This window comes from Aquarana catesbeiana, linkage group LG01 (genome assembly GCF_042186555.1).
Source record: "Aquarana catesbeiana isolate 2022-GZ linkage group LG01, ASM4218655v1, whole genome shotgun sequence".
NCBI lineage: Eukaryota > Metazoa > Chordata > Amphibia > Anura > Ranidae > Aquarana > Aquarana catesbeiana.
In genome coordinates this window covers 123,072,508-123,090,357 of record NC_133324.1, presented here as the reverse complement: position 1 = coordinate 123,090,357, position 17,850 = coordinate 123,072,508, and the positions used below count along the sequence as shown (strand labels likewise).

Genomic DNA, 17,850 nt, shown 5'->3' with positions numbered 1-17,850 from the left:
GTGAACTTAATAGCAGCTTTACTGTCATGAATATGTTTACGATTAAGTGCAATTTAATAGTGTCTCTGCTTTTCTGCTTAGGACTATGCGTACCAAAAAAGACACCACAAAGACCAAAGGGGTACCAAAGGTTTCACCCCCAGGCGCTAGGAACGCCAGTCGTGCCTCCACACCGTCTTCCTCGCCTGAAGTACCAATTATGGCAAGTCAGGGTGAGCCATCGGAACAATTTGATGGTGCAACTGCTTCTCACATCTCAGCCTCTGTATACGTGATTGAAGATGTCCTTTCCTCCACCCTGCAGGGCCTGGAAGGAGGATTAGCAGCTTTAATCGCATCCTCCATTCAAATGGATAGGAAGCGTGCTAGATCCCCCTCCCCCACTTTAGACCCTTTGCAAGGGGAACAGTGGGCGCAGGATGAGGTGTTACCCTCAGGAAATCAGGAGGAAAGAAACCGATTATTCCTCTGTGGAGGAAACAACGGTAGATGAACCTTTTTCAGCTTCGCAATCTGAGAAATTGCTGATACACTCTCTTATGGAGATGGTTTGTTCTACTTTCATGCTACCCCTAACGGAGTCTGCTGAAAGCTCGGTTTCTTCCTTGGGTTTCTTAAAACCTTCACAGCCTTTGCATGCGTTTCCTGTGCATGCATTACTAGAACAGCTTATTTATGCTGAATGGGATCATCTGGATAAGCATTTTCTCCCTCCAAAGAGATTTTCAGTTCTCTATCCCATGGAGGGGAAATTCACCAAAAAATGGAAGGTACCAGCAGTTGACGCTGCGATTTCCAGTGTGAATAAAAGTCTAACTTGTCCAGTAGACAATGCACAAATGCTTAAGGATCCAACAGATAAAAGGTTGGAATTCCTGTTAAGATCCTCTTTTTCATTGGCAGGTGCCGTTACACAGCATGCAGTCCCTGCAATAGGCGTCTGTCAATCCCTAAAGGACCAATTTAGACAGGCCCTTAAAGAGGTTCCTGCACAACAAGCCTGGGAATTGGCCGAACTACCAAAAGCATTATGCTTTGCCATAGATGCGATTAAAGATTCTATTCACCAGGCGTCCCGCCTTACGCTTATGCTAGTACATATGCGTAGAATCCTGTGGTTAAAAAATTGGTCAGCCGAAGCACCATGTAAAAAGCTCTTGACTGGGTTCCCTTTTCATGGGGATCGGCTATTTGGGGATGATTTGGACAAATACATCCAAACAATTTCTAGTGGGAAAAGTACTCTTTTGCCAGGCAAAAGAAAGTATAAACGCCCTTCATTTAAACAGGCTCTTTCTCCTGCGCCAGAGACTTCCGCCTCTAGGCAGTGGCGACAGCCTCCGCCATCAGACTCTAGAGGAAAAATGCAGGATTAGGCCCAGGCTCAAAAGAAGTCCTGGGGATGGAAACCTACAAAGCAGAATCCTAAATCCTCATTGTAAAGAGGCACTCCCCCTCGCCAGGGTGGGGGGAAGACTTCTGCAGTTTTCAGAAGTCTGGCAAGAGGAAATTCAGGACAGATGGGTCATCTCCGCGGTAACTCTGGGGTACAAGCTGGAATTTCGGGAATTTCCACCGCCTTGTTTCCTGAGGTCAAGCGTTCCCAAAGATCCAGAGAAAAGGCAATCTCTGTTTCGGGCATTAGACCGATTAATGGCTCAGGGGGTGATCATGCAGATCCCCACAGAAGAGCAAGGTTTGGGGTTTTATTCAAACCTCTTCACAGTACCAAAACCGAATGAGATGTCAGACCCATTCTAGATCTAAAGAATCTAAATCAGTTCCTGAAGATACGCTCCTTTTGCATGGAGACGATCGGGTCAGTAGTTTCTATCCTACTAGAAGAACTTCTGGCGTCTATCGACATCAGGGATGCATATCTGCATGTTCCTATATTTGCCGCTCATCAAAGGTTTCTGCGGTTCAAAGTAGAACAGCAGCATTTCCAGTTTGTAGCCTTGTCCTTCGGGGTAGCTTCAGCCCCCCTGGGTGTTTATAAAAGTCCTGGCCCCACCTCTAGCCAGGTTAAGGGCACAGGGCATAACAGTCTTGGCGTACTTAGATGATCTATTGCTGATAGACCAGTCGGTGGCTCGTTTAGAGCAAAACGTTCGCATTACAGCAGTTACCTGGAAAGTTTGGGTTGGATTCTCAACCTAGAGAAATCTTCCTTAAAACTGATAAAAAGGCTGGAGTACTTGGGTCTGATAACAGACACAGCCCATAAAAAAATCTTGCCTCAGGCAAAGATTAACTCCATAAGAGAGCTGGTGCGGATGGTAAGGGCAAAAGGCAATCCCTCCATTCACCTTTGCATGAGGTTGCTAGGAAACATGGTGGCTTCATTCGAAGCAGTTCCCTATGCCCAGTTCCATTCAAGGCTGTTACAAAACAGTATCCTGTCTACTTGGAACAAAACAATTCAAACTTTAGACTTGCAAATGAGGCTGTCCCCAAAGGTGTCACAAAGCCTCACCTGGTGGTTATTAACCCAGAATCTGCTGAAAGGAAAATCCTTCAGACCAGTCACCTGGAAAGTGGTAACGACGGATGCCAGCCTCTCAGGCTGGGGAGCAGTACTAGAAAAGACAACTGTCCAGGGACAGTGGTCAAGAACCGAAAGAACCTTGCCCATCAATATCCTAGAGATACGGGCAGTGCGTCTGGGTCTAAAGGCCTGGACTTCCAGGTTACGGGATTGTCCTGTCAGGATCCAATCCAACAACGCCACAGCTGTGGCCTATATCAATCACCAAGGGGGCACCAAGAGTCTCTCAACGCAGAGAGAGGTGAACCATATTCTAACTTGGACAGAAAGGAATGTTCCGTGCCTATCAGCAGTCTTCATTCTGGGAATAGAGAATTGGCAAGCGGACTACTTGAGTCACCAGCAGTTATTCCAGGGGGAATGGTCTCTTCACCCCGACATATTTTGGACTATTTGCCAAAGATGGGGGACTCCGGACGTAGATATTCTAGCGTCCAGATTCAACATTAAGTTAGTTAACTTTGTGTCCAGAACAAAGGTTCCATTCCCATGCAGAACAGATGCGTTGGTGACCCCGTGGGATCAGTTCTCACTGATCTATGCGTTTCCTCCTATTCAATTGCTGCCTCGACTTCTTTGCAGGATCAAGCTGGAAAGAAAGCCGGTAATTCTGGTAGCCCCAGCATGGTCCAGAAGGTGATGGTATGCAGAAATCGTAAAGATGGCAGTGGAGGGTCCATGGTCCCTCCCGCTACGGCCAGGCCGATATTCCATCCTACCTTACGATCTCTAAATTTAATGGCTTGGCTATTGAAGCCCACATTCTGAAGAAACGTGGGCTTTCCGGGTCAGTTATCTCTACCCTGATTAATGCAAGGAAGCCAGCCTCCAGAACTATATATTATAGAGTCTGGAGGGCTCATGTTTCCTGATGTGAATCTAAGGGTTGGCACCCTCGGAGATACATCATAGGCAGAATTCTTGCCTTTCTACAATTAGGGGTAGAGATTACTAGTACTATTAAAGGCCAAGTCTCAGCCTTATCGGTCTTATTTGAAAGACCGCTTGCTACACATTCTTTAGTCCGGGGTTTTATGCAAGGGGTGATGCGGCTTAATCCACCAGTTAAACCTTCTTTGAACCCTTGGGACTTGAATTTAGTTTTGTCAGTGTTACAAAAACAGCCATTTGAACCAATACAGCATATTCCCTTAGTCTTTCTGACAAGGAAGTTGGTATTTTTGGTTGCTATATCCTTAGCAAGGAGGGTTTCGGAATTGGCTGCTCTTTCCTGTAAAGAGCCATACTTGATTATTCATGAGGACAGAGTGGTGTTACGCCCTCGTCCAGACTTTTTGCCGAAGGTGGTCTCAGGTTTTCACCTGAACCAAGATATTGTCCTGCCATCATTTTTTTCCAAAACCATGTTCCAGGGAAGAGAAGTCACTACATTGCCTTGATGTGGTGAGAGCAGTGAAAATCTAATTTAAAGACAACTGCTCAGATTAGAAAGACTGATGTCTTATTTATTCTGCCAGAGGGTCCTAAGAAAGGACAGACAGCGTTGAAATCCACTGTCGCTAAGTGGATTCGGCAAGTTATAATTTAAGGGGCAAGATTCCCCCTTTCCAAGTCAAAGCGCACTCTACCAGGGCGGTTAGTGCTTCACCAGGCCTCCATGGCTCAGATCTGTAAGGAAGCAACTTGGTCTTCAGTGCATACATTCACAAAATTTTATCAGGTGGATGTGAGGAGGTATGAGGATATCGCCTTCGGGCGCAGTGTGCTGCAGGCAGCAGTAGTATAGGTCCTCAAGTCTGGGGTACCCTCCGGGTTGTGTCTCCCTACCCTCAAGTAGCATTGCTATGGGACGTCCCATTAAGTAATTACTTAAGGCCCTGTGTCCCATGATGTACAATAAAGAAAATAGGATTTTTATAAGAGCTTACCTGTAAAATCCTTTTCTTGGAGTACATCATGGGACACAGAGGTCCCTCCCCTCTTTTTTGGGATTTAAGTATATTGCTTTGCTACAAAAACTGATGTGCTCCTGGAAGGAGGAGGGGTTATATAGGGAGTGAACTTCCTGGATTGGGTATACCAGTGTCCATCACCTGAAGGTGGCCTATAACCCATTAAGTAATTAACTTAGGCTCTGTGTCCCGTGATGTACTCCAAGAAAAGGATTTTACAGGTAAGCTGTTATAAAAATCCTATTATTCCTCCATAAATGGTACCTGTCACTGCCTACTACTGTCACAAGGGATGTTTACATTCCTTGTGAGAGAAATAAAAGTGATCAAAAATAAATAAAAAAAAGGGACAGTGTAAAAAAAAATTTAAAGCGCCCTGTCCCTCCGTGCTCACGTGCAGAAGCGAACGCATACGTAAGTTGCGCCCGAAAATGTAAACAGTGTTTAAATTAAACATGTGAGGTATCACCGCGATGGTCAGAGTGAGAGCAATAATTCTAGCCCTAGACCTCCTCTGTAACCCTAAACTGGTAACCTGTAGAAATGTTTAAAGCGTCGCCTATGGAGATTTTTTAAGTAGCGTAGTTTGTCGCCATTCCACGAGTTTGCGCAATTTTAAAGGTATCTATTAACTCATAACATCATCTTGCACATTATACTAAAAAAAAAAAAAAAAAAAAAAAAAAAAAAAAAAAAAAAAAGGGCTAACTTTGCTGGGTTTTTTTTTTTTCGTGAAAGTGTATTTATTAAAAAAAAATTGCATTTGAAAGACCGCCGTGCAAATACAGTGTGACGTAAAATATTGCAATGATCGCCATTTTATTCTCTAGGGTCTCTGCTAAAAAATAAATATGTGTATATATATATAAATGTTTGGGGGTTCTAAGTAATTTTCTAGCAAAAAATAATGATTTTAACTTGTAAGCAACAAATGTCAGAAAAAGGCTTAGGCATGAAGGGGTTAATTTGGAGGGATTTCCTCTCACTTCCTGTTTGGCTATGGGACAGGAAGTGAAAAGAAATCTCCCCAATGGGACACAGATGGCAAAAAAACATCTGACAGGTTCTAACCCTCCATTTGTGTATCCAAAATGGATAAAAAAAGTTTCTGCCTTTAGTTCTACTTCAGTCGTTCGTCACTCCATTCTAAAAGTAATGATTTCCTGGAGGATATATACTGTGCTTCATACACAATGATCTCGGAGGTCGGGTATAGTCAGAATCATGCTCTATATATTCCATAAACAAAACCTGGAGTCACACATTCGCTCATAACAAGCGGCCCAGGTCAGGGAAACAAACCCCTGAGAGGTTGCTACGGGTAACTCCTCCTCTGGCACAATAACAGTCGCAGGCCGTTACCATGGTAACTACAGTTGCTCGGCTCCCAGCTCGGCGATCCCCGCACTCGGCAAGATGACGTGAAGCTCCCTCCAGTTGCAGCCATAGAACGGTATAGCGCGCGGTTGCCTATGATTGGTTGTGGCGTCATCAGTGACGGCCCGGTCTCAGCCTGGTGACGTCAACCGAGCAACATGTCGGAAAGGAAGCGGCGGGCCAGGAGAAGTCGCAGCAGTAGTAGTAGTAGTAGTAGTTCTTCCTCGTCCTCCTCCAGTCCTAGCAGTGAGGATGAGAAGAGGGCGAAGCGGGACGAGCCGCAGAAGCGAGAAGAGGAAGAAGCGGAGGAGGAGGGATGGGTAGGACCGCTTCCAACAGAGGCGTCCCAGAGCAAGAAGAGGAGAGGTACATGAGGGGCTGCCTGACACCACAAGGCCCAGCATGACCTGCTATACAAGGGGCTAGCCAGGCTGGGGTAAAGGGCTCAACATTGTCATTTCAGCTGAGTTTCTATCAGTAAACAACCACTTTCCACCTCCAGGGAAGGTTACACCAAGTCTTTCCTGTATGTACAATGCAGAGCTCCTAAATGTTTAGGGGATATTCACATCAGCAATAGCCAATGACATCACCGGCACATGCGCAGTGACGCTCAGGACACTGGGAGTGCTCCGTGGAATGCAGAGTAATGACATGTCAGTCGCATGCATGGGAGTGACGTCATCATGGCCCGGTCATTGAAATGCAAGCAAATCTGGGAGAGAGACCGGGTGGAGATTAAGGATGAGCTCCGGCGTGTTCACACAGCCCATGTGCAGAGCCCGCCAGGAAGTCTGCACTGCGCTAATCACAAGCAGTGAGACATTTCCTGATCTCTGCAGCTGCGCGTTGGGAAATGTCTCACTGCCTGTGATTAGCGCAGCACTGTGCCGACTTCCTGGCGGGCTCTGCACGTGGGCTGTGCGAACACACCGGAGCTCATCCTTAGTGGAGATTGAAGCGACGGTAAAGGTGACAGCACGCCACTGGAGGGCTTCATTTTACAGGTAAGTCTGCCATAATGTGCTAGTGTCCTGTACGTTATGGCATTAAAGCGGAGTTCCACCCAAAAATGGAACTTCCGCTTTAAGTACTGGTGACCCCCTGACATGCCACGTTTGGCATGTCATTTTTTTTGGAGGGGGGTGCTGGTGCCCAGTTTTGATAGGCTCCCACTTCCTCCCCCGGCACCGGAAGGAAGTTCACCTCTCCCCCTCCCTCCCTGCAATCTTCTGGGTAAGGCGAGTTCGCACACTCCATGTCCACAACTCGCCAGGAAGTCGGCACTGCGCTGCACTAATCACAGGCAGTGAGACATTTCCCGATCTCTGCAGCCGCGCATCGGGACAATGTCCCACTGCTTGTGATTAGCACAGTGCCGACTTCCTGGCTCTTTTACACTGCTTTAATTATCCACTTGCTGACCATGCTGTAGCTGAATGACAGCTGGCCAGTTCTGGGAGGGTGTCATATGAAGTCCTCCAGTGATTGTCCCGCTTCGGTGCACTCTCCTTAGGACACAGCTGATCAGGGTAAAGGGCCAATCACAGTGGCCCTTTACCACTTGATCAGCTGTGTCCAATCACAGCTGATCACAATGTAAACACAAGCAGTTATCAGCATTCCTTTCCTCATGCTGATAGCGTGACCAGAAGAGAGTGGATAACTGACTGAAAGGGCCAACTACACTGATAATCAGTGTCCTAATTATCAGTGCAGTCCCATCAGTGAAGGATAAAAATTACCCGTTTGCAAATTTTTATAACAAACTATGAAAAAGGGGTTTGTTTTCAAAATTGTCTTTTTTTTTTTTTTGTTTAGCAAAAATTAAAAAATGCAGTGGTATAACTATATAGGTTATGTTTATATTGTTTTCTCATTGGGGTTATTACTAAAGCTAGAGAGTGCAAAATTTGTCACACCAATCAGCTTCTAACCTTCGCTTGTTCAATTAAGCTTTGACAATAAAACCTGGAAGCTGATTGGTTTCTATGCAGAAGTGTGACTGGTTTTGCACTCTTTAGCTTTAGTAAATAAACTCCATTGGGTCCTAAGCCCTACTCCATAGAAGCCATGGTTTCCATACACTGCACAGCTGTATGCAATCTGGAATAAATGTCTCTTTACCATTTGACCTCCGGAAGATTTACCCACCTTCATGACTAGGCCATTGTTTTGCGACACACAAGTTACTTTAACTGACAATTGCGTGGTCATGGAGGAACACGGAGGGGAGCTGGAGGTAGATACAGGGTACAATCGGTGCAGGCGAAGATATAATTACTGATTTCCTCCCTGTGTGCTTCTCCTCCTCTCCCCTCCGTGGCCGTCAGCTGCTTTTTTGAAAGCCACACAGGGAGATCGGTGATTTAAACTTCCCCCGCTGCCGCACTGATTGTTCCTGAGTGTCCAGGTATCGGATTAGGCATTGGGAGCATTTTCAGGAGTACAAGTACTCCTGCAAATACTCCGTATCAGTACCAATACCAGTATCGGAACAACCCTAGCGTGAACCAGTGATAGTAATAAAATGATCAGTGCTAAAAATATGCACTGTCACTGTACCCCATGCACACTGGGCTTAAAAAACGTTGCTTCTACAGGAGTTTTGTAAAATAAAACAAACTCCGCGCTTAGGATAAAAAAGGTTTGCAGCCTCCCCTAATTGCACCCCCCAAGAAAGGGGGTGATATGTAGATAAATGAAGGTGTGGGGTGAGAGGCGCTCCCTATAATAATGGGAATGTGCTCCCTATCTAAACACAAAAAGGTATTAATACCTAGGTGTATATAATATGTGGATAACTCTTAACCACCTAAAGTATAATCAATGGATAAATAAATATAAATGTGTAATATAAAAAAAAAATATATATATCTCAGAAAGTGAGTATCAATATATAGCACAATGACCGTATATCAGTTAGTGTTGTATAGGCCAATATAATAATAATAATACATAAAGTATAACGCTAATAATGCAGTGTGTGCAAAAGGCGTCAACGTCGATGACGAAACCCGTAAGTGGGAGCTACGCACTTACGTCATACCCGGTAGTGACAGGGAGCTTGGAGCGCAGCTGAGGCGCATGCTGAGAGCCGATCTCTCCCTGGACACCGCAATCAACCATATGCTGTAGTGGTTTTTAGTTTGTTCCCTTTGTTGGGAAGAATTTGCTGTTTTTATAATACTTTTAAAATAAAAAGGCTTTTAATTACTACACTATGGGAGCCCTGTCTTTTCCTATGAGGACTTGATCATAAGAAGCCGGTGAACCATTTCCTGGATATGGAGTTGAAGGCTGTGGTGAGCAGATGATTCGTGTGGACGGTCTGATCCGAGACAGGAGGTCATCCACTTTTATCTACACATGCCTATTACCCCTGTAGGGGTACCAGGAGCTGGTGAGTGGGGACCCTTAAGGGGGAGCACAGAAGTCACTGGATTTTGATGAAGCACAATAGTCACTTTTTTGTATGAACACTGCCATTTTGGAGCTTCACCTTCAGTAATATTTTTTTATCCGTTAGTTTTCTACATTTTTACACTTTTTTTTGGACACTTTTCACAAGGAACGTTTTTTTGTGTTTTTTTGTGACACATTGGTCTCATATTTGAATGCTATTATCTCTGCTGACAGTGGGGTTTTTTTGAAAAGCTGTCAGTGGGAACATTGCACACACTGCATTATTCGTGTTATACTTGATGTATTATTATATTGCCTATACAACACTAACCGATATATGGTCATTGTGCTATATATTAATACTCGCTTTCTGATATTGAGATATATATATATATATATATATATATATATATATATATATATATATATATATATATATATATATATATATATATATTAATATTACACATTTATATTTATCCATTGATTATACTTTAGGTGGTTAAGAGTTATCCACGTATTATATACCCCTAGGTGGTGACACCTTTTTGTGTTTAGATAGGGAGCACATTCCCATTACTATAGGGAGCGCCACTCACCCCACACCTTTATCTACAGGAGTTTTGTGTTTAGCCTGAAGAAGCAGCTCAATGTTATTCTATAGTTCCATGCACATTAGGACATTTAGAGGCATATTTCAAGCTCAGCGTCTAGAGACAGAAAAAAAAAAAAAACCTTCTTGTTTGTGTTTTTGAGTGGAATTTTCTGGCAAAAAAAATGTTAAGTGCTCCTAAACGCATGTACAAAAATGCTCTATATGAGCTTTTTTTTTTTTTTCTCCTGCCAAAAGAACTGGCGTTTTTTTAAGCCCAATATGAATGGACCCTTTTTAGAAAACGTTGGGGAGCCGCTTTTACTATCAATCATAGTTGAATTAACTGAGATGAGTCGCAGAGCACGAATTTGACTGTCAGATCGTTTCAAGTCATGTCAGCAGCATGCGTGGGCTGAGGAGGAGAGGACTTAAGTGGATATAGCAAATTTCACAGATCTTTTCTATAGCAAAGTTTTTCTTTTTACAGGTAGTTATAGCAAATTTTATGCAAATTCTCTTCAGTTCTAGAGTTTGAGCATGTTTACTTGGACAACCTGCCAAGTGCTTCAATGTATGAACGCAGCTACATGCATCGGGATGTTATCACCCACATTGTTTGCACCAAGTAAGTGAGTCTTTTCTTTAAGTGTTTGGACTAAATGGCTTTTATCTTGTTCAAAGAATGAGGAATTAATATGGATTATAATTTTCTTTTAAACAGGACAGAATTCATTATAACTGCAAGCCATGATGGACATGTGAAGTTCTGGAAAAAAGTGGAAGAAGGAATTGAGTTTGTCAAACATTTTCGGAGTCATTTAGGTAATGCAGTTTTATTACTTATTTCATATTGGAGCTGCACGATTCTGGATAAAATAAGAATCACAATTTTTTTGCTTAGAATAAAGATCGCATTTCTCTCGCGATTGTCGCGGGGTAACATCATCTTTCACATTATACAAAAAAACTGGGCTAACTTTACTGTTATTTTTTTTTTTTTTATTCGTTGAAGTGTCTTTTTTCCCAAAAAAAGCTTTTGAAAGACAGCTGCGCAAATACAGTGTGACATAAAATATTGCAACGGCCGCCATTTTATTCTCTAGGGTCTCTTCTAAAAAAAAAAAAAATAATATAAAAAAAAAATAATGTGTGTATGTACAGTATCTCACAAAAGTGAGTACACCCCTCACATTTTTATAAATATTTTTTTATATCTTTTCATGTAACAACACTGAAGAAATGACACTTTGCTACAATGTAAAGTGAGTGTACAGCTTGTATAACAGTGTAAATTTGCTGTCCCCTCAAAATAACTCAACACAGCCAATACTGTCTAAACCACTGGCAACAAAAGTGAGTACACCACTAAGGGAAAATCTCCAAATTGGGCCCAATTAGCCACCCCCCTTAGTGTCATGTGACTCGTTAGTGTTACAAGGTCTCAGGTGTGAATGGGGAGCAGGTGTGTTAAACTTGGTGTTATCGCTCTCACTCTCTCAAACTGGTCACTGGAAGTTCAACATGGCACCTCATGGCAAAGAACTCTCTGAGGAAGTGAAAAAAATAAATGTTGCTCTACATAAAGATGGCCTAGGCTATAAAAAGATTGCCAAGACCCTGAAACTGAACTACAGCACAGTGGTCAAGACCATACAGCGGTTTAACAGGACAGGTTCCACTCAGAACAGGCCTCGCCATGGTCGATCAAAGAAGTTGAGTGCACGTGCTCAGCGCCATATCCAGAGGGTTGTCTTTGGGAAATAGATGCATGAGTGCTGCCAGCAGTACTACAGAGGTTGAAGGGGTGGGAGGTCAGCCTGTCAGTGCGCAAACCATATGCCGTACACTGCATCAGATTGGTCTGCATGGCTGTCATCCCAGGAGGAAGCCTCTTCTAAAGATGATGCACAAGAAAGCCAACAAACAGTTTGCTGGAAACAAGCAGACTAAGGACATGGATTACAGGATCCATGTCCAGTGGTCTGATGAGGCCAAGATAAACTTATTTGGTTCAGATGGTGTCAAGCGTTTGTGGCGGCAACCAGGTGAGGAGTACAAAGACAAGCGTGTCTTGCCTACAGTTAAGCATGGTGGTGGGAGTGTCATGGTCTGGGCTGCATGAGTGCAGCCGGCACTGGGGAGCTACAGTTCATTGAGGGAACCATGAATGCCAACATGTACTGTGACCTACTGAAGCAGAGCATGATCCCCTCCCTTCAGAGACTGGGCCACAGGGCAGTATTCCAACATGATATTGACTCCAAACACACCTCCAAGACGACCACTGCCTTGCTAAAGAAGCTGAGGGTAAAGGTGATGGAGTGGCCAAGCATGTCTCCAGACCTAAACCCTATTGAGCATCTGTGGGGCATCCTCAAATGGAAGGTGGAGGAGTGCAAGGTCTCTAACATCCACCAGCCCTGTGATGTCGTCATGGAGGAGTGGAAGAGGATTCCAGTGGCAACCTGTGAAGCTCTGGTGAACTCCATGCCTAAGAGGGTTAAGGCAGTGCTGAAAAATAATGGTGGCCACACAAAACATTGTCATTTTGGGCCCAATTTGAATATTTTCTCTCGGGGGTGTACTCACTTTTGTTGCCAGCAGTTTAGATATTAATGGCAGTGTGTTGAGTTATTTTGAGGGGACAGCAAATTTACACTATTAACCCCTTGCCGCCGAGCGTATGCAGATGTGCGTACTCTGTTTTCGGGGGTTATATCTGGATGATGCCCGCAGCTGCAATCTGATGCCTCCGGCGGCTAGGGACAGACTGGAACGAAGCCGGAAAAGGCTTCTTTCCAGTCTCCTGATTGTAAACACGGAAGCGACGTCATGACGTCACTTCCCGTTTACTTGACTGCCAATGGCCCCAACTTTAAAAAAATATACAGTATTCAGAATCGCCGAAAACGGCGATCTGAATACTTTGAAGTGATCCCTCCATTAAGAGTACCTGTCACCACCTATTACTGTCACAAGGGATGTTTACATTCCTTGTGACAGCAATAAAAGTGATCAGTTTTTTTTTTTTTTTTTTAAACACAATTTATTAATATAAAATAAAGAGAAAAACATTTTTTAAAGCGCCCCTGTCCCCGCGAGCTCGCGCAGCAACTAAAACGCATATGGAAGTCGCGCCCGAATATGTAAACGGTGTTCAAATCACACATGTGAGGTGTCGCCGCGATCTTCAAACAGCTAGAGCAATCATTCTAGCACTGGACCTCCTCTGTAACCCTAACCTAGTAACCGTAAAAAATTTTTAAAGCGTTGCCTATGGAGATTTTTAGGTACTGTAGTTTGTCACCATTCCACGAGTGCGTGCAATTATAAAGCGTGGCATGTTTGGTATCTATTTACTCGGCGTAACATCATCTTTCACATTATACAAAAAAATTGGGCTAACTTTACTGTTTTTTGTTAAATTCATGAAAGTTTCCCTTTTCCCAAACAGTTGCGTTTAAAACACCGCTGCACAAATACCGTGTGACATAAAATATTGTAACAATCGCCATTTTATTCTCTAGAATCTCTGCTAAAAAAATATATATAATGTTTGGGGGCTCTAAGTAATTTTCTAGCAAAAAATACGGATTTTAACTTGTAAACACCAAATGTCAAAAATAGGCTTAGTCATGAAAGGGTTAAACAAGCTGTACACTCGCTACGTTACATTGTAGCATAGTGTTGTTTCTTCAGTGTTGTCACATGAAAAGATATAATATATTTACAAAAATGTGAGGGGTGTACTCACTTTTGTGAGATACTGTATGTATGGGGGTTCTAAGTAATTTTCTAGCAAAAAATACTGATTTTAACTTGTAAGGAACAAGTGTCAGAAAAAGGCTTAGTCTTTAAGTGGTTAAATTAACCTCATTTGCAGACCAAAGTTCATCCCTTTGATCTAAAAGAACCAAATGATATGTTTCTTTTTATCTCAGTCCTGAGCAATGTTGTGGTAAGAGCTCATTCACACAGGGGCAACTTTGGATCCGACTTCAAGTCGCCCCTAGTCGCGCTACATGAAAAAAATCAATGTAAGTGAATGGATCCGTCTTAATGCACACTACTGCAGTCGCTTTGACTTCAGAAAAGGTTCCTGTACTACTTCAATCCGACTTCTAGGCGACTTGTACCCATTGATTTCAATGGAAGTCGCCTCCAAGTCGGATGGCCTTTCATAGTGAGGCAACTTTACAGGAAAAAGAAAATAATTTACCCAGGAAGAGCGACCGCGATATGCCAGCTGGCTCGCTCATCGGGAAAGGAAAAATGTGTTTTTTCCTTTCCCAATGAGCGACAAGCAATACTGACATGTGTTTGGTAAGAATCTTGAAGGGGAACTCCACGCCAAATTTTAAATAAAAAACCGGCATGGTTTCTCCTCCAAGAGCATACCAGGCCCTTAGGTCTGGTATGGATTTTAAGGGGAACCCCCTATGCCGAAAAAACGGCGTGGGGGTCCCTCCAAAATCCATACCAGACCCTTATCCGAGCATGCAGCCCGGCCGGTCAGGAAAGGGTGGGGACGAGCGAGCCCCCCCCCCCAAACTGTACCAGGCCGTATGCCCTCAACATGGGGGGGGTGGATGCTTTGGGGATGGGGGGCCCCCCACCCCAAAGCACCTTGTCCCCATGTTGATGAGGACAAGGGCCTCTTCCCGACAACCCTGGCCGTTGGTTGTCGGGGTCTGTGGGCAGGGGGCTTATCGGAATCCGGGAGCCCCCTTTAATAAGGGGACCCCCAGATCCCGGCCCCCCACCCTATGTGTACATTGTACCCCTACCCATTCACTGAGGGAAAAAGTGTCAATAAAAAAACACATTACACAGGTTTTTAAAGTAATTTATTAGGCAGCTCCGGGGGTCTTCTTCCGACTTCGGGGGTCTCTTTCTGACTTCTCCACTCTCTCAGGCCTCTTCTCCCGGTGTCCTGTTCTTCTCCCGCTCTCTGGTTCTTCTGCCAGTCTCCTCCGCTATCCTCTGCTCTTTTGCCGCTCTTTTGCTAGCGGTGGCCCGGTCTTCTTCGTCGTCTTCTTCCCTCTTCTCCCGATGTTGACAGGACGCTCTCTCCCGCTGTAATGCCGTGTACGCGGTGCGCAATGACTTATATAGGCATGGGGCGTGATCACTGGGTGATGTCACCCGGTGACCCTGCCCTCTATGACATCACAGTCCCATCATGCCCCGAGACTGTGATGTCATAAGGGGCAGGGTCACCTTGTGACATCACACGGTGACCACGCCCTATGCCCATATAAGTCGTTGCGCACCGCGTACACGCCATTATAGCGGTAGAAAGTGTTGTGTCAACATCGGAAGAAGACGACAAAGAAGACCGGGCCACCGCTAGCAAAAGAGCGACAAAAGAGCAGAAGATAGCGGAGGAGTGCGGGAGAAGAACTGGACACCGGGAGAAGAGAGCGGAGAAGTCGGCAGAGATCCCCGAAGTCGGAAGAAGACCCCCGGAGCTGCCTAATAAATTACTTTAAAAACCTGTGTAATGTGTTGTTTTTTATTGACACTCCCCCCCCCCCCCCCAGGTGAATGGGTAGGGGTACCCCATACTCATTTACGTAGGGTAGGGAACCGGGAACTGGAGGCCCCCTTATTAAAGGGGGCTCCTGGATACCGATAAGCCCTCCCACCCGCAGACCCTGACAACCAATGGCCAGGGTTGTCGGGAAGAGGCCCTTGTCCTCAACAACATGGGGACAAGGTGCTTTGGGGTGGGGGGGCCTGCTTTCGCCCCCCCCTTCCCCAAAGCAACCCCCCCCCCATGTTGAGGACATGCGGCCTGGTACAGTTAAGAGTCTGGTATGAAAAAAAAAAACGCAGTTTTTTTCAGCGTAGGGGGTTCCCCTTAACATCCATACCAGACCTAAGAGCCTGGTATGTTCAGCTCCCTGTCCTGGAGGCGACTTCAAATCGTGTTGTAAGTCGCCCCAAGTCGCGCTGTGATTCATACTCAAGTCATGTCCAAGTTGCCTCCCAAAGTCGCGCTGGAAGTCGTGTTGCCCCTTTGTGAATGGGCTCTAATTGTTGCCGGCTGCCTTTTTATTTATTTATTTATTTTTTTAATAGCTGTGAGCAGAGAACAAGTGCTTGTGTTTCATGAATTGTGGAATTAAGGTTGTGAGGGGTGTTGAATCGAGATCGTGATTTTTTTTTTTTTTTTTAATGTTTAATCGTGCACCTATACTTCATGTTAAATGAATGCATCTTGGTATGCATGTCCCTTGTGTCTTTTGGAATGTCTGTGGCAAACAGGTTCTGAGTAGGGTAGGAGTAAAGAGTTGACTGTTTCAGTGATAAAGGTTTTAGAGTATTTTGTTGTGGGGAGGATTTCCAGATCTTGGCTTGATGTAACCATAATCAGACGAAGAGTTAAATTTCTTTGGAACAGCGTATGTCCCCTACACCTCTTAGGGCTCTTCGTAAGGGTAAGGGGGATGGCTTCATAAAGGATGTCCTGCCCGGGTAAAAGATCCTCCTATCCTGGCCACTACTTATAAAGTTGCTCTTAGGTATAGTCCCAGAGTGATAAATTCCTTTTCAACATCATCTATGATACCGGTGATTGGAAATCCAGATTTTCCCCCAGGTCTTTATGACCCTATATTTTGTAAATTTTATAGAAGTAGGGAAGTTTAGAGTGTAAGATTTTAAGGAAGAGGGTGGTTGGAAAACTAAAGCTGATATTCAATCCATGATTTCACCACCCCCTTCTATTATGACAAACAATTCAATTAAGGCATTATTACCTTTCTTCAATTTCTTTATGATCCTGAGTTTTCTGATATACCTACCATCTATGAGCGCCTCTGTATTGTTGGTCGACCTATACAAAGGGTTGCCCCTCAGGACTTTTATTCCCTCTTTCATTACAGCATGGGAAATATATATATAAATATAAAAAAAAGGCCGGGGGGGGGTGTGGTAAAAAACGTAAAATGTGCAGCGCCACAGCATAAACTAATAAACATACATTTTTTACATTCAAAACAAAAAAAAGTCCTGTATATGAAAGAAGACACCATGGGGGAGATTTACTACAACTGGTGCACAAAGAATCTGTGCATAGTAGCCCCCCCAGACACTTTGGATCTGGTATGGACTTTAAGGGGAACCCCCCATGCCAAAATAAAAAAAATATATATATAAAATGCTGCTCTATATTAAGATTGCCGATGTGATATGACACATATAAAATGCATGAATATCTTAGTGCAAACCGTGCGTGATATTAAACATAATACCATATAATATATAAAATGTCCATTGTGCTGGCAAATTAAAACAATAACAGATGAAAAGTGCCGCACTTTATTGAAGTAACCATTGTGATATGACATGTATAAATAAAGTGTATGAATGAATATGATTTGTTTGTTGTTTGTTACCACCTTCTTCCGGGTCATTCTTTGCTTCTGAGCATGCGTACTTTTCTCTATTCAGTTATTTCCGCATGATTACTGTACACACTGAGCAAAAATCGGATGTTATGTTTACATACAATAAACATTCTCTAGCTTGCACCTTCATTTGTTTTTTTGTTTTGTTTTTTTTTCCTCCGAACAGTCAAAATCGGCTCTCGGAAGCACTATACTAACGATCAGATAATCGGCTGATCATTTCTCGTACAGAATTCTTTTTTCCAATTTTTTTTTTTTTTTTTTTCTTTTATAATGTGTACCCAGCTTTAAAATCAAAACGTATAATATGAAATCCTATGTGTGGTTCACAAAATAACACATAAAAAAAGTATATATAACATACATGGACACAATTTTTCCATGTCTTGTTTTTTCAAAACCACCAAAGAGATTGTGATCACAACAGAATAATTTAGACATGAAGGAAGTCCATCCTGTATGAGATCTTCACAGTATGAATCCCATCACCGAAATAAGTAAAGTGCACGCTTACTAAATACTGAACCTTATTGCACCAAAGTATAATCACTATTGTGATTCCAAGAGCCAAACACTCCACCCGAATAGTTGCAAGGT

General features: G+C 43.7%; 2 protein-coding genes across 2 annotated transcripts in view; one reads left to right on the top strand and one right to left on the bottom strand.

The window, feature by feature from the left end:
* CENPK (centromere protein K) overlaps positions 1 to 5,990 on the bottom strand; it is a 94,605-nt gene extending 88,615 nt beyond the window's left edge. Inside the window, exon 1 of the mRNA XM_073623561.1 lies at positions 5,824 to 5,990. Coding sequence (XP_073479662.1) covers positions 5,824 to 5,826 — 3 coding nt within the window. The 5' untranslated portion in view covers positions 5,827 to 5,990. The remainder of the gene's footprint in view (positions 1 to 5,823) is intronic.
* The window catches only part of PPWD1 (peptidylprolyl isomerase domain and WD repeat containing 1), a 49,897-nt gene continuing 37,984 nt past the window's right edge, over positions 5,938 to 17,850 (top strand). Inside the window, exons 1-3 of the mRNA XM_073623556.1 lie at positions 5,938 to 6,204; positions 10,361 to 10,463; positions 10,560 to 10,660. Of these exons, the coding sequence (XP_073479657.1) occupies positions 5,997 to 6,204; positions 10,361 to 10,463; positions 10,560 to 10,660 (412 nt within the window). The 5' untranslated portion in view covers positions 5,938 to 5,996. The remainder of the gene's footprint in view (positions 6,205 to 10,360; positions 10,464 to 10,559; positions 10,661 to 17,850) is intronic.